The 12,238-nt window shown below is 52.2% G+C and overlaps 1 protein-coding gene across 2 annotated transcripts in view; it reads left to right on the top strand.

The window, feature by feature from the left end:
• The window catches only part of ZNF609 (zinc finger protein 609), a 113,565-nt gene that overhangs the window by 74,221 nt on the left and 27,106 nt on the right, over positions 1-12,238 (top strand). For both annotated transcript variants that reach the window (XM_039492270.1, XM_039492271.1), the window contains exon 3: positions 6,902-7,127. In XM_039492270.1, the coding sequence (XP_039348204.1) occupies positions 6,902-7,127 (226 nt within the window). The remainder of the gene's footprint in view (positions 1-6,901; positions 7,128-12,238) is intronic.

Below are 12,238 nucleotides of genomic sequence, written 5' to 3'. Positions count from 1 at the left end.
GTTACTGATGATACCATCCACAGTGGGTGGAGCTAGCACCTCCCAGAAGACAGCCGTGTATGGAAGATGCATGTCGCCACACAGTGTGACTCTCTGGGCTCTGAAGTTCTCACGGTTGGCAATATCCATGGGCTCTATGGAGGAGTCCACGTGTCTGGTGGCATGTGAGCTCAGTGTGGAAGCCTCCAAGCGCCTCGGTTTTGGTATCACTGGAGCAGTTGGTCAGTGGTAATTGCTACATGTCTGGAGATGTTTGAAACTCCTCTGACAGTGTGAAGGGATGCGAGGCCCTCTCATCTCTGAGCCAAGATCTTGCTGAGCTATGGTTCAAGCTGCTTCTAGGCATTGTCATCCTGAACACTGATACTGACTCCTGAATCCCCACCTGGTGGCAAATATAATTCCAAGCTTCCATTGGTTGGAACATATGGTGCTGTGCATTATATATGCCTGGGCTACTGGGGCTGGAACGGGTCATATGGTGAGTTCAGTCTCCCAGATTGTGTATCTGAACCGGTCCACTTGTTCAGGTGTGTGGTCTGGAGAGACTGTGTTCTCCCCAGAGCACCGTGTTATCTGGAACCTCAGAGTTCTGGGGTGGGGTGAGGGGTGTTTCTCTAAGCTGTGAGAGGCAGCGGTGTGCAAGTGGCCGGCCTTGCTGCAGGATCTGCAGATTGCTGCTCTGGCGGGACCGGATGGCTGTCCCTCCTGGAGATGGGCGGAGTGATTGCATGTCTAGCATCCTGCCTGGAGAGAGCCTGCATCTCTGCCTTTTTAATTTCAGCTTGCGTTGTGTTGATGGATTGCAGCATGTTATTGATGTCTCCTGCTTGTGGGTCTGACGCTCCAGCAGCATGGGCAGTGGGTGTCTCAAAGCCATACCGTGTTCTCTGTGCTGACAGGCTGCTTGCCCCAAACCTCTCCCTCTCAATCTCTTCACCTGAGTGTCACTGCACACCTGCTGCTCCTCTCCTTTCCCTTGACTCCCTCGGGCTCTGCTCTTTTCTTTGCATGTGGCTGATCCCCTTCCTCACTACACCCACCCAAAACAAAGATTGTGGAAGTACAGTGATGTTTGCCACCATCCCATTGTTCAGTGTGCTTGTGTGTTCCACCCTCCCCAGTCTGTCTGGTCTGTTTAGACAACATTGTCCCATTGTTTCCTTGGACTCCCTGGTCAATCTGCCTGTATCCAGCTGTTGTCTCTTGTCTTATACTTAGGGCTTGGCTACACTTACAAATTTGCAGCGCTGCAGCAGGGTGTGAAAACACACCCTCTCCAGCGCTGCAAATTGCGGCGCTGCAAAGCGCCAGTGTGGTCAAAGCCCCAGCGCTGGTAGCGCGGCTCCCAGCGCTGTACGTTATTCCCCACAGGGAGGTGGAGTACGGACAGCACTGGGAGAGCTCTTTCCCAGCGCTGGCGCTTTGACTACACTTAGCGCTTCAAAGCGCTACCGCGGCAGCACTTTGAAGTGCTAAGTGTAGCCACAGCCTTAGTCTATAAGCTCTTTGCAGCAGGGGCTGTCTCTTTGTTTTGTGTTTGTACAGCACCTAGCACAGTGGGGTCCTGGTCCATGTCTGGGGCTCCTGGGTGCTATGGTAATACAAATACTAAGTTATCATGTGCAGTTTAGGACAATCTCTGATCTTAGCTCTGGCTCCGTCTGTGTTAGGAGACTTGCAGATGCTGGCTAGCTGGTAGTGGTTGGTGTGTAGTGTCTCACTTGGCTTTTGCCATGTTCGGTGCTCTTCTTGGAGTCAGAGGATTCTCTGAGGTTCTCTGTCGGTGAGGAGAGTAGGTCATGTTTAGAAATGTGTTAGCTAGCTCCTTTTACCTAAGTGGTTTGGCACACTACTGTAGCCAGGAGGTTAACATATGTTAGCTGGTGTAGTGCTGACCACAATCAGCTATCTCATTTGAAAATGTGCTAAACAATGGTTATACTAGTGTGTTAACATGTATTAACACTACCTATGTTTCTAGTGTAGACATGGCCCAAGTTTCTTCACTGACACATCTCCACTGTCAGAGGTCTCAGACCTGTTGCCCCGAAAAGTGTCATCACACCGCTCACTTACTGGTATTACCAATACCTTTAATGTCTGATGCTATCAAGAAATTTCCAAAATTGGCTGGGTCAATGTGATGTCGGGGTCAGCTGTTATAATCCAGCCTTGATGCCAATCCTGTTTGATTTTTGTACCATATACCTCTGTTTCTCCAGGTTTAACTAACTGCTGCTGTGTGTACTGATTAAGATGTGCTGGCCCTTTAATGTGAATTATATTAGACACCATACAGTAGCATGGCTGCTGGAGGCATCTTGGCATGGCTCAGGATGGCAGACAGCTGACTTCTGTGCACGTCCAGAGGTGTCTGGCCCTCCCCATGTCAGCACCTGGCTGGGAGTTCCCCTTGCAGAGGGGTTTGGCATGTTGTCTGTGTGTGGTGAGCAAGGCTGCAGAAACAGCACCACTTTGCACTGGTAGCGTGTTTCCAGCAGCATGTCTACTTTGAGCTCTAAGCCTGCTGCCAGGGAAAGGTTTCAAGATCCCTCCTTAATCCCCCAGTCCTGTTCTAAGATCTCTCAATGATCCTTGCAGCTTCCCGGGGCTGCATTTTCTGTTTTGTTTTCTCCATCCAGCAGCCTTTGTGCGATTTTCTGGGTCAGCTGTGTTAGACTCTTGTCTTAGTCACCAGAGTGTGTCCCTGATGTTGGAGAAGAGACAGGGCTCTGGTGTTGTAAACACAAAGCGGGTTCTTCATTGTGGCTGGTGGACAGACACAGACTCTGCCACTCCCTGGCTTGCACTGGGGAGTGAGACGTGTGCTGCACGACTATCACCTGGGGACTGTCTAGCGCCTTGGCCCCCGGGAGAGCAGTCGTTGAGCCCACAGACATTAATAGCTTTAGCCTCAGGACCTCCAGCAGGCAGGATAGTATTAACCTCGCTGTACAGAGGGGAACTGAGACAGGCAATGTTACATGGTTTGCCTGAGGTCACACGGGGGATCTGTGGCTGAGCTAGGAACTGAAGCCGGATGTGAATCACATGCCGTGAAGCCTGCCTTAGAGGGCCTGCAAGGTCTGTTATCTGCATCCTCACTCAAAACTGCCAGGAGTCTGGAGGGGGCTTTAAAGTGGTTGCTTAAGGGGTGTGCATGTTGGCGTGCTACCTAATGAGCATGCTTCCTGCTGCAAGTCTTCCTGCCTGGAGATCTGCGTCTAGCACCGGACTGGCTGGTGCTGGAGTGCTGGCCTTGCGGTCGGGGTTTGATGTGACTAGCTGAAGGGGAGAGAAGCTTCCAATCCTGGCTTTGCAACGCCTGCTGCTTGCTGCACACAGTGGAGCTGGCTCCAGCTGTATGTGGCTCTGAGCCTGGGAGGAGATTCATGGCTAGTGACATCGCTATGCTCAGGAGGAGGACACTGTAATTACTTCCCATGGTGAGACTAATAAGTGCCTGGCTCCTTCCTTTCCCACATCAGTCTCTGTTCACAGGCTGTCTGCCTGAGGCTTGTGCAGTGACCAGCAGGCCAAGCCTCTCACCTTGTGTTGGGCTTGATAAAAGATGCAGGATGAAATGCCCTGTCGCTTGGAGATAAGACACAGGTGTTAGGTGAATTCAGGGATTGATCTGTCTCCAGCGCTGGCCCACTTCTCAGCTCTGTTCCAAATCTTTCCAGGACCTGGCTACCTGTCTGCCAATCGCTTTGCTGGAGGGAGGCAAACTCTCTCTCCTTTGCCTTTGTGGGTTTTTCTCTCTCTCTTTTCTCCCTAATCTAAAGCTGCTGCCCCTCCTGGTTTCCCTTTTCTCCGGACGGATGATAAATAAGGCTTCATTGGTTCCAGTGCAGAGTGAAATATGAAATCCCATAAAGCCGCCTTGCTTATTAGATGGGTCTCAGTGAGCTGCTTATTATGCACTGTGGCATAACGCAGATTACAAATGTGCCCAAACGATAATTAGCAGAGCTGGAACTGTAATTAAACATGCCTGTGCTGCTCTGTGGTTTCTGTTGCAAAGTGGAAGGAAGCTGAACGGTTTCAAAACCCACAGGTGCCCTTCCTTTCCTCAGCCACACAAACAAGCGATCAGCCACTGCTCCCAGCGCTGACTAGCAAATGACGCTCAGGGCTGAATGCTTCCCCGGGCTGAATGCTTCCCCACCTGACACTCCGTTTCTGCTAGTCCTGCTGCTATCAGCCAAGTTGTGTCAATTGCACATGGTTCCTCTCCAGCTATTTCACTGCAGGGGACTGGCGTTAATTTGTAAATGGATGGGAATTGGAGGCAGCCCCTTTGCTTGTGCTAGGGGCTCAGGGAGAGGGGTTTTCTGGAGCTGTTTGTTTTCTTGGGCCCTAGTGATTCCCAGGGACTCGTTGCTTACGTGGGATTTGCTGAGGTGCCGAATGAGGCCCCCCTCTGCACATGTGGCTCTGATCTGCCCTGGTGACGATCAGTGCCCCCTCTTGGGCAGAGGAAGTATGTGGAAGGCAAAATTCTTTCATCTCCGATCCTTCAGGGAGAACAGGCCCATGGGCAGTGCCAAAAGGGGCTTGGACAGCACAAGTGCTGGGTGTGGCAGTCTCTCCAAAGGGTTGCCTCAGAAATGAAGGCTAAGGACCTGGATCCTGAGGGATTTGGTGCTGTCAGCAGAAAGCCAGGCCTGCTGTCAGGAGAAGCCCACTGCCGCTGAGAGGGGAGAGACTGTAGCTCAGTCACTGCGGAGGAAACCTTGGGGCTGTCTTTAATGCTTATCACACTGGATTCACTTCGATGGGCTGTCCAGAGGAGAGTGCAGGGGACAAGGAGCTGACTGCAGGCCAGCGGCGCTTTGCCCTGTCTGCTTTGGTAACATGGGCAATGGCAAATCCATCCACCCAGCTTCTCCTGCCAGCATGTGGCGGACTACTACATTTTACCCTGGTGCTGCCCGCTGCCTTAGAAACACCCCTTTGCCTCCTGCTCCTCCAGCATTGGTGGCACGAAGCTTGGCCCCCTTCTCTGTTCAGCCTGGGGACGCCTGCTCCTGAGAATTCAAGGGGGCTTTGCAGAGTGCTGGTTGCTAATGGAGTTGAAAATATCCTTGATTTGGGGCTTGGGTGTGGGGAGATGCGGGAACTCGGGCCCCACAGCAGAGGTCGTGTGGAGTGAGGCTGGGCCTGATATGGCAGCCGAGGTTCAGTGTGTGGTCTTGTACTCCAGCGAACAGTTTCATAAAAAGGCAGGCTTAGCAAAGGTCTCTCTCTGTGACAACAGGCAGCTAAGGATAATGTTTTGGCAGCTGTTCAGGGACCAGAATTTGTCTCAATGGGAGTCTGAACATTTTGTGGCTGTTGACAGTTGAGTGCCACAAATAGCAATGACTTTACGGTTGGTAATGCCGGTAGGGCCATCCCCAGCAGGCAGGGCACCTTCTGGCAAGCAGCTTGGAGACCTCTTCTTCCTGCCTCTCTGGAGCTGAGGACAGCAGGCAGCCAAGCTTCCCATGGTTCTAGCTCCAGGGCAGTGCCAAGCAGCAGGCTTGCAGGGGCATCTCCTGGCTAGTTCACTGCTGGATGCTGTGGTGGTTTGTCCCAATTCCTGGAGTGGCTGTGTTGCAGTTTGTGAGCTTGCTGGTGACTTGCACGGGGGTGGTTTCCTTAGTGTCTGCTGCTTTGAGCTGCTCAGCATCTTATCAAGATCAGAAACCCTATCCCCGGGGAGGAGGTCAGAGTGCAGCCCAACCAGCCAGCATGATTAGTGCTGCAAATCCCCATTGCAAGGGTACGGTTGGGGGGCTGATTCAGTGTGGGTGGGAAGGCTGCTTTAGCTGTTGGGGGGAGTGAGAAAATGAGCTACACTGTCTGGGCACTGGAGACACAGGCTATATACCGAAGCATTTCTTTGGCTGGCAGTCTGGACAGGGCTCTAAAATGAATCAGCCCTTTGACTTTTCTCCTCTGTCACACGGTGCTGGACCACAGAGCGTCAGCTGGGGTGACTTTCTAACCTGCTCAGCCATCTCAGCAGGATGCTTGCATAGCCGAGAGGCTGTGAGCCTGGTCTACTGAGCTGGGGAGTTGGGGTGGAGAGAGCCACAGGGTTTGTCTGTGCTCTACCCAATTCAGCTGAGTTCTCTGCTTTCCATGCAGACCTACCCCAGCTCTGGCACTGAGGAAGTGACTTTCATGTGCGAGAGAAGCAAGATGGCTGGGTTTCCTCTTCAACATGAGAACCCCCTGGGTCATCCCAGCAGGGCTCTGGTGCATGGAAAGCAGAGGTGTAGGGGTTAGTCTATAAACAGGCAGGGAGGTTGCTGGGGGTCGATCTGGCTGGGGTAGAGCTGGGGAGAGGCCATTGGAATGGAACAGATATCTGAAGGCTGCCAGCTGCCTCTCCTGCCTTGCCCCAGCCAGCCTGGCAGAATTCTGTGATTCCTCCCATCAGATCCAGGGCTGCTTTTCCGGGTGTTGACGTTCCGGTAATAGCCAAACCAGATCAGTCTCCAGGCAGATTGACTGACTGGCTACGGGAGACTGGGAATCCTGTGCTGGAAAGACCTTTCATCACTGAAAGCAGCCCAGCCAGAGGCTCTCCAGCAGGGCTGAGGTCCGGCAGGTCTCCAGCTGAGGAACATGGGTGGGGCCTAGACTCTGTTTGTAAAATGCTGTCCTTGCAGTGGGTTGTAGTTTATAGGCGTATCAGGGCTGGAAAAGACCTATTAAGTCCTAGTTCTGTGATGGAGGATGGATGGGCTGTGAACCTGCTCCAAGCAAATAGGCCAAATGGGATAGTGGCAGGAGGGGGCTCCCTGATTTGTGTTCTCCAGGAAAGCGGGACAGCCTTGCTGGTGTTTGCTTTCTCCTTGGTGCTCTCCCCAATGGTCACTAGTGTATTTCTCCTTCCCCGCAGATGGAGTCTCCGGTCTCCACGCCTGCAGTGTTGCCCTTGCATCTCCTGGTCCCAGTTGTCAATAATGACATCTCATCGCCATGCGAGCAGATCATGGTACGCACTCGCTCTGTGGGGGTGAACACCTGCGATGTGGCATTGGCTACCGAGCCGGAGTGTCTGGGTCCTTGCGAACCTGGCACCAGCGTCAACCTGGAGGGCATCGTCTGGCAGGAGACGGAAGATGGTAAGTCCCTTTGGAGAGCTTGTCTTTCCTCTTCCACAGTTGGATTGTTGTTTATCATACCATTGTGTTTATTGCCAGGTGCGCACGCTGCTGCATCCCCAGCACTACCCTTCCAGGGCTAGGAGGGGGGGAGGTATTCTTGGAGGACTGTAGCTGAGATGGGAGAGGTTCAGAGGGCATGTCTCAAGGGTCACTTCAAAGTGTCAATCTATACAGCAAATCCAGTAACAAGTGTGTTCCCTTAGCCCAGGGGTCGGCAACCTTTCAGAAGTGCTATGCTGAGTCTTCATTTATCACTCCAATTTAAGGTTTCGCGTGCCGGTAATACATTTTAACGTTTTTTAGAAGGTCTCTTTCTATAAGTCTATAATATATAACTAAACTATTGTTGTATGTAAAGTAAATACGTTTTTTAAAATGTTTAAGAAACTTTATTTAAAATTAAATTAAAATGCAGAGCCCCCCGGACCTGTGGCCAGGACCTGGGCAGTGTGAGTGCCACTGAAAATCAGCTCACGTGCTGCCTTCGGCATGTGTGCCATAGGTTGCCTACCCCTGCCTTAGCCCAAAGCCCAGACAGGGAATGGAAACACCCAGCGCCCAGCAGTGCTGTTGCCTCATGAATTAAAGCAGATAAAGAAGGGAGCGCACCAGGCTGCCTCCCTCTTCCAAACTGAGCTTTGTTCATGTTCGTGAATCTCTCCCAAGGGCACACGTAACCAGCGAGGCAGCAGAAGGCTCTTGCTGAGTAACTGATCCAGTCAAGCTCTCACAACAGGCCCTAGAGCAGTGGTCCCCAATGCGGTGCCCACGGGCGCATCTTAATGCACCCGCGTCCTGGCCCCCGGGAGAGCACCCGCCACAATGCCACCGAATTTCAGTGACATTTTGGCGGGGACGCCCCTTGATGATGATGCTTGTCACCGACAAGTGACGTCATCGAGAGGCATCGCTCCCGAATTTCAGCGGGGACGCCTCTCGCTGATGCCGCTTGTCGCTGACAAGTGACGTCATTGAGAGGCATCGCTCCCGAATTTCGGTGGCGATGCCTCTCGATGATGCCGCTTGCTGTCAACAAGTGACGTCATCGAGAGGCATCGCTCCCGAATTTCAGCGGGGACGCCTCTCGCTGATGCCGCTTGTCGCTGACAAGTGACGTCATTGAGAGGCATCGCTCCCGAATTTCGGTGGCGACGCCTCTCGATGATGCCGCTTGCTGTCAACAAGTGACGTCATCGAGAGGCGTCGCCACCGAAATTCGGCGGCATTTCGGCGGGTGTTCCACCGCCACAGTGGTCCTTCAGCTGGCGCCCGCCAGCCAAAAAGGTTGGGGACCACTGCCCTAGAGGATATCAGGGTTCCAGGCCAAAGGAGCCTTTTTCTGCTGGGCGCTGATCTGGTTTTGTGCATAAGGCCTGGCTTTGTGTTCCCAGTTCATGAGGGTTGATGAGGTTTAGCTGCTGTTGGACCCCTGCCAGCACCTCTGTCCCAGGTTATTTAGAGAGCTCAGAGCACAGATCTCTCCAGGTGTGAGAGGCACAAACCTGTGCTCGTCCCTGAAGTTGAGACCAGTTGTCATCATGAGCTCTCTCCACAGCACCATGTGCCTCTTTAATGGCCTCTGAAGGAGTTTGTAAATCTGGAGGCTGCGTGGTGAGCACGGGCCAGAGCAGTGTGTGCGCGGCATCCTGGTAGTGCTGTGGGTGAGTTCAACTTCCCCTCAGCTGCCATTGTTTAATGGGGCAAGGGAGGGTGCTCCAAAGGCAGTGCAGAGGTGCTTAGAGAGGAGAGCCATTGGCGATCAAGGGAGGGGGCTTGGCAAGCAGACCTTGCGAGACCCAGGGTGTGCATTCTCCTCAGGCCAGGTGCCAGGCTGGCTGAATGATGGGATTGGCACCACCTTCTCTTTGTGGTCTATTCCTAGTATAGAATTACTACCTGTGTGCACAGGAGCCAGTCCTAAGGTACCTGCCCTTTTCCCGACTCCCTCTGAATTGGCTGTGTGCAGTACTGGGGATTACTTTTCCGGGGTCATTGTATTGAAAAGATCTGGAAGCAGATAGCCCACTGCTGTGTTTCCCTTGCATTTGCTTGGCTCAGAAGATTCTGGATTTGCCTTTTTGAAAGTGGCCTTGTAGCTCATGAAATACAGGGGCTATTCGTGTGAACACCCACAAAATGAACGTTGGGTGAATGTCACACAACTAGTTACTGAAGGAAGCACTAGAATGTGGCTCCTTGTTGGAAACTCCTCAGGCTTCAAAATTGGGTTGGAGAGTACAGAAGACAATCCTTCTCTATGAGACTCCAACTGCCTCCTGCTTCCCGGGAGGCTGGAGGTACCTTGAGCATATCCTTTCATGTTGCACGTCTGGTCCCAGCTGGAACTGGGAAGTGGGAACAGAACCCAGAGAGGGTGGTGGGAGCACTTAGTGACAATCAGATGCCTCAGAGAAGCTCATTCCTAGAAATGGACACCCCTGCGTCTGCTCCTCCCTCACTAATGTGTGTTGGGGACTGCCGAGGGCATAGGTAGTGCTCTACTCCCTTGGTTGGCTCAAATGATCATTCCAGCTGAACTTAAACCTAAATCTCCATAGGCAGGGGTACGCTGCTGCTGTTCAGCCAGATGTTGCTTGTTCCAGTGTTGCAGGCAGAGGTTACAAGCCACATCTACAGCTTGTGTGTAATTTTGCTGGAGTTTGTCGCCTTGTGTCAGTCTCCAGTACATAAAATGATACATGGGCAAAACCAATTCTGTGCAGCCCTCAGTACTGTGTAAAGATCATGGGTTGGGCCCAATTCTCCTACCATTTTTTAATGTGTGATTGGCCCATGACCGAATAGTGCAGCTATAACTGTGCAGCTTGTTAGACTGGAGCATATTCCCACTGTGATGAGAGTGAGACCTGAAGCAGTTGGGAGAAGGGGAGCTTTGTGGGGTGTCACCTTAGAGCCTGTGTCCCAGTGGGGTTTGGCCAGAGCGCTGAGGCAGGAAACCGTCTGTTCCGTGCCGCTCCATCGCCTCCATGGCTTTCTGCTCAGTTGTGTGGTTGGAAAGTTTCATCAGATTCGCGGCCAGCAAGGAATTGGAAGTGGCTTTCTCTGGTGCACCTGAGGAAGGAGGGAGCAACTATGTTGCAAAATTAAACCCCGGGGGATTCCTCCTTTCTCAGCTAGTGTTGCTGGTGGGGAGGAGGAAGGTACAGACCTTGGGCCCTGGATTGTGGAAGTCGGTGTGTGCTGGTGGAAGTCTGTGCTTGCAGCTGTCAGCCTGTGGGTTAGCTAAAACTCACTGAGAGTGCGTAAGGCAGCCGTGCTGCTGGCTGCCCTTTCCACTCTGTGCTCCTAGGATTGGATTGGGGAGAACTGGGGGAAAACATAGGGCTTTATGATGAGCCCTGCTTTTGGGGTAGTTTTAAAGCACTAGTCTCTGTTGAGTGTCCAGTCAGCTGCCTGCCAAGGTCTCTCTCTGTGAAGCAGACTTGGCAAACAACCTTCACTTCCCTCCAGACTACACCAGGAGTCTGAGCTACTGCCTAGTCCCCACACATGTACTCTGTCGCTTTGGTCTCACGTATCTATGCTGCAGTCATTGCCTCACATTTCAGAAAAGCCGCCTGTGCCTGCAAGGCCTGGAAGAAAAGCAGCTTGGCTGCATTGTGTGTAAGATCTCTTCCCCCCTCACCCACCCCAAACTTATTTCCTGTCTGCCTGTAGGATCATGATCCTCTCCCTAGAGTCCCAATGTCAGGCTTTTGGTTCCTATTAGGGATGTAAAAGGTTAACCGGTTAACTGGTAAGCATTAAGCTTACGGTTAACTGGTAAGCATTAGGCTTACCGTTAACCAACCTTAACTGTTAACCCCAGCAGTCGGAGGAGCCCCAGCCCCCGCTGCACCAGGCCAGCCGGAGGGACCTTGGTTAAACAGTTAAACGATATAATTTTAATAATTTAACCAGTTAACTTTTTTTACCAATATTTACATTCCTAGTTCCTATAGAGGAGCAGGCATCTTGTGCTAGCCCTATTGTCAGCCTCTCACTCGAGATGGATTCTTCATTCAGATCAGGGCCACTCACCAGTGGTAAGTAGTAACCTCTTTCCTGGTGGGTGAGAGGGAATTGGCGGAAGCCAAGGCCATTGATTTCTGCCAAGTTTAAGTTTTCATAGAAAAGAGAGAAATTAGGGATACTAGTAAAGAAAACCATTCCAGTGTGTCTTGATGCAGTGAGTTCCTGAATCTGCCGATAGCCCCGGTGCCTCTGCTGCTTCTCAAAGCTTTCCCCAGGCTACAGCAGCATGAAGCTGACAAGACTGGTTAAGTCACTGCTTTTGAGAGCCCTGGGAGCAACCATGAAACTGACAATTTGGATCTCCTGCTCTTGTGTCAGGAAAGCCATGAGCAGAGGCAGCGCTGGAGCTATTCACAGGGGAAGGGAACATAAAAAGAGTCTGGAAGCAGGGTTGAGTAGGGAGACCACCAACTTCACAGCAGCAGCAAGGAGGTTGAGGGAGATGAACCCACCCTGCCCCATGAATAGTCAAGAGGCTCTGGGGGGAGAAGGAACAGCTGAAAGCTCCTGAGTTCTTCCAGGATTCAGAGGAGGGGAAGGCCTGATTGCTACACAGCTCTCAGAGAAAGCTGCTGCAGCAGGCCGCTTGCTCCGTACAGGAATTAGTTGAGGCATGGCGGCCACTTCCTACTGCACTAATTTCCAGTCCTCTCTGATTCAGGCTTAAACAACTCCTTTAGGCTCAGTGCCTGGTATTTCTTTTTCACTCCCCCTCTCTTCCATGCCTCTCTAGTCTGTGCAGTTCTGCAGCCTGTCTGCCTGTCCTTCCACATTATCCCTTTTTTGGCAACTATTGTTTCAGATCTTGCCTTGGAGGCATTCTGCGATTCCTGCTGCTTGGCTATTTTTAGTCTGCAGTAATTCAATGAACTCGGCAAAGATCCTTCTCAGCCTGGCTCCTGCCGTCAGGAGCGATGGCTTTGCTGCGAGGGCTGTGTACCCGGTATTCAGGGCTCAAGTCCTGTTGTCTCTGCTGGCCAGTCCCAGTCTTCAGTGTAGTGCTCCCGTCGTGTGTGTAGCTAGCAGACTTAGGA

Source organism: Mauremys reevesii, linkage group 10 (assembly GCF_016161935.1).
Source record: "Mauremys reevesii isolate NIE-2019 linkage group 10, ASM1616193v1, whole genome shotgun sequence".
Lineage (NCBI taxonomy): Eukaryota > Metazoa > Chordata > Testudines > Geoemydidae > Mauremys > Mauremys reevesii.
This window is presented reverse-complemented; position numbering and strand designations above follow the sequence as displayed.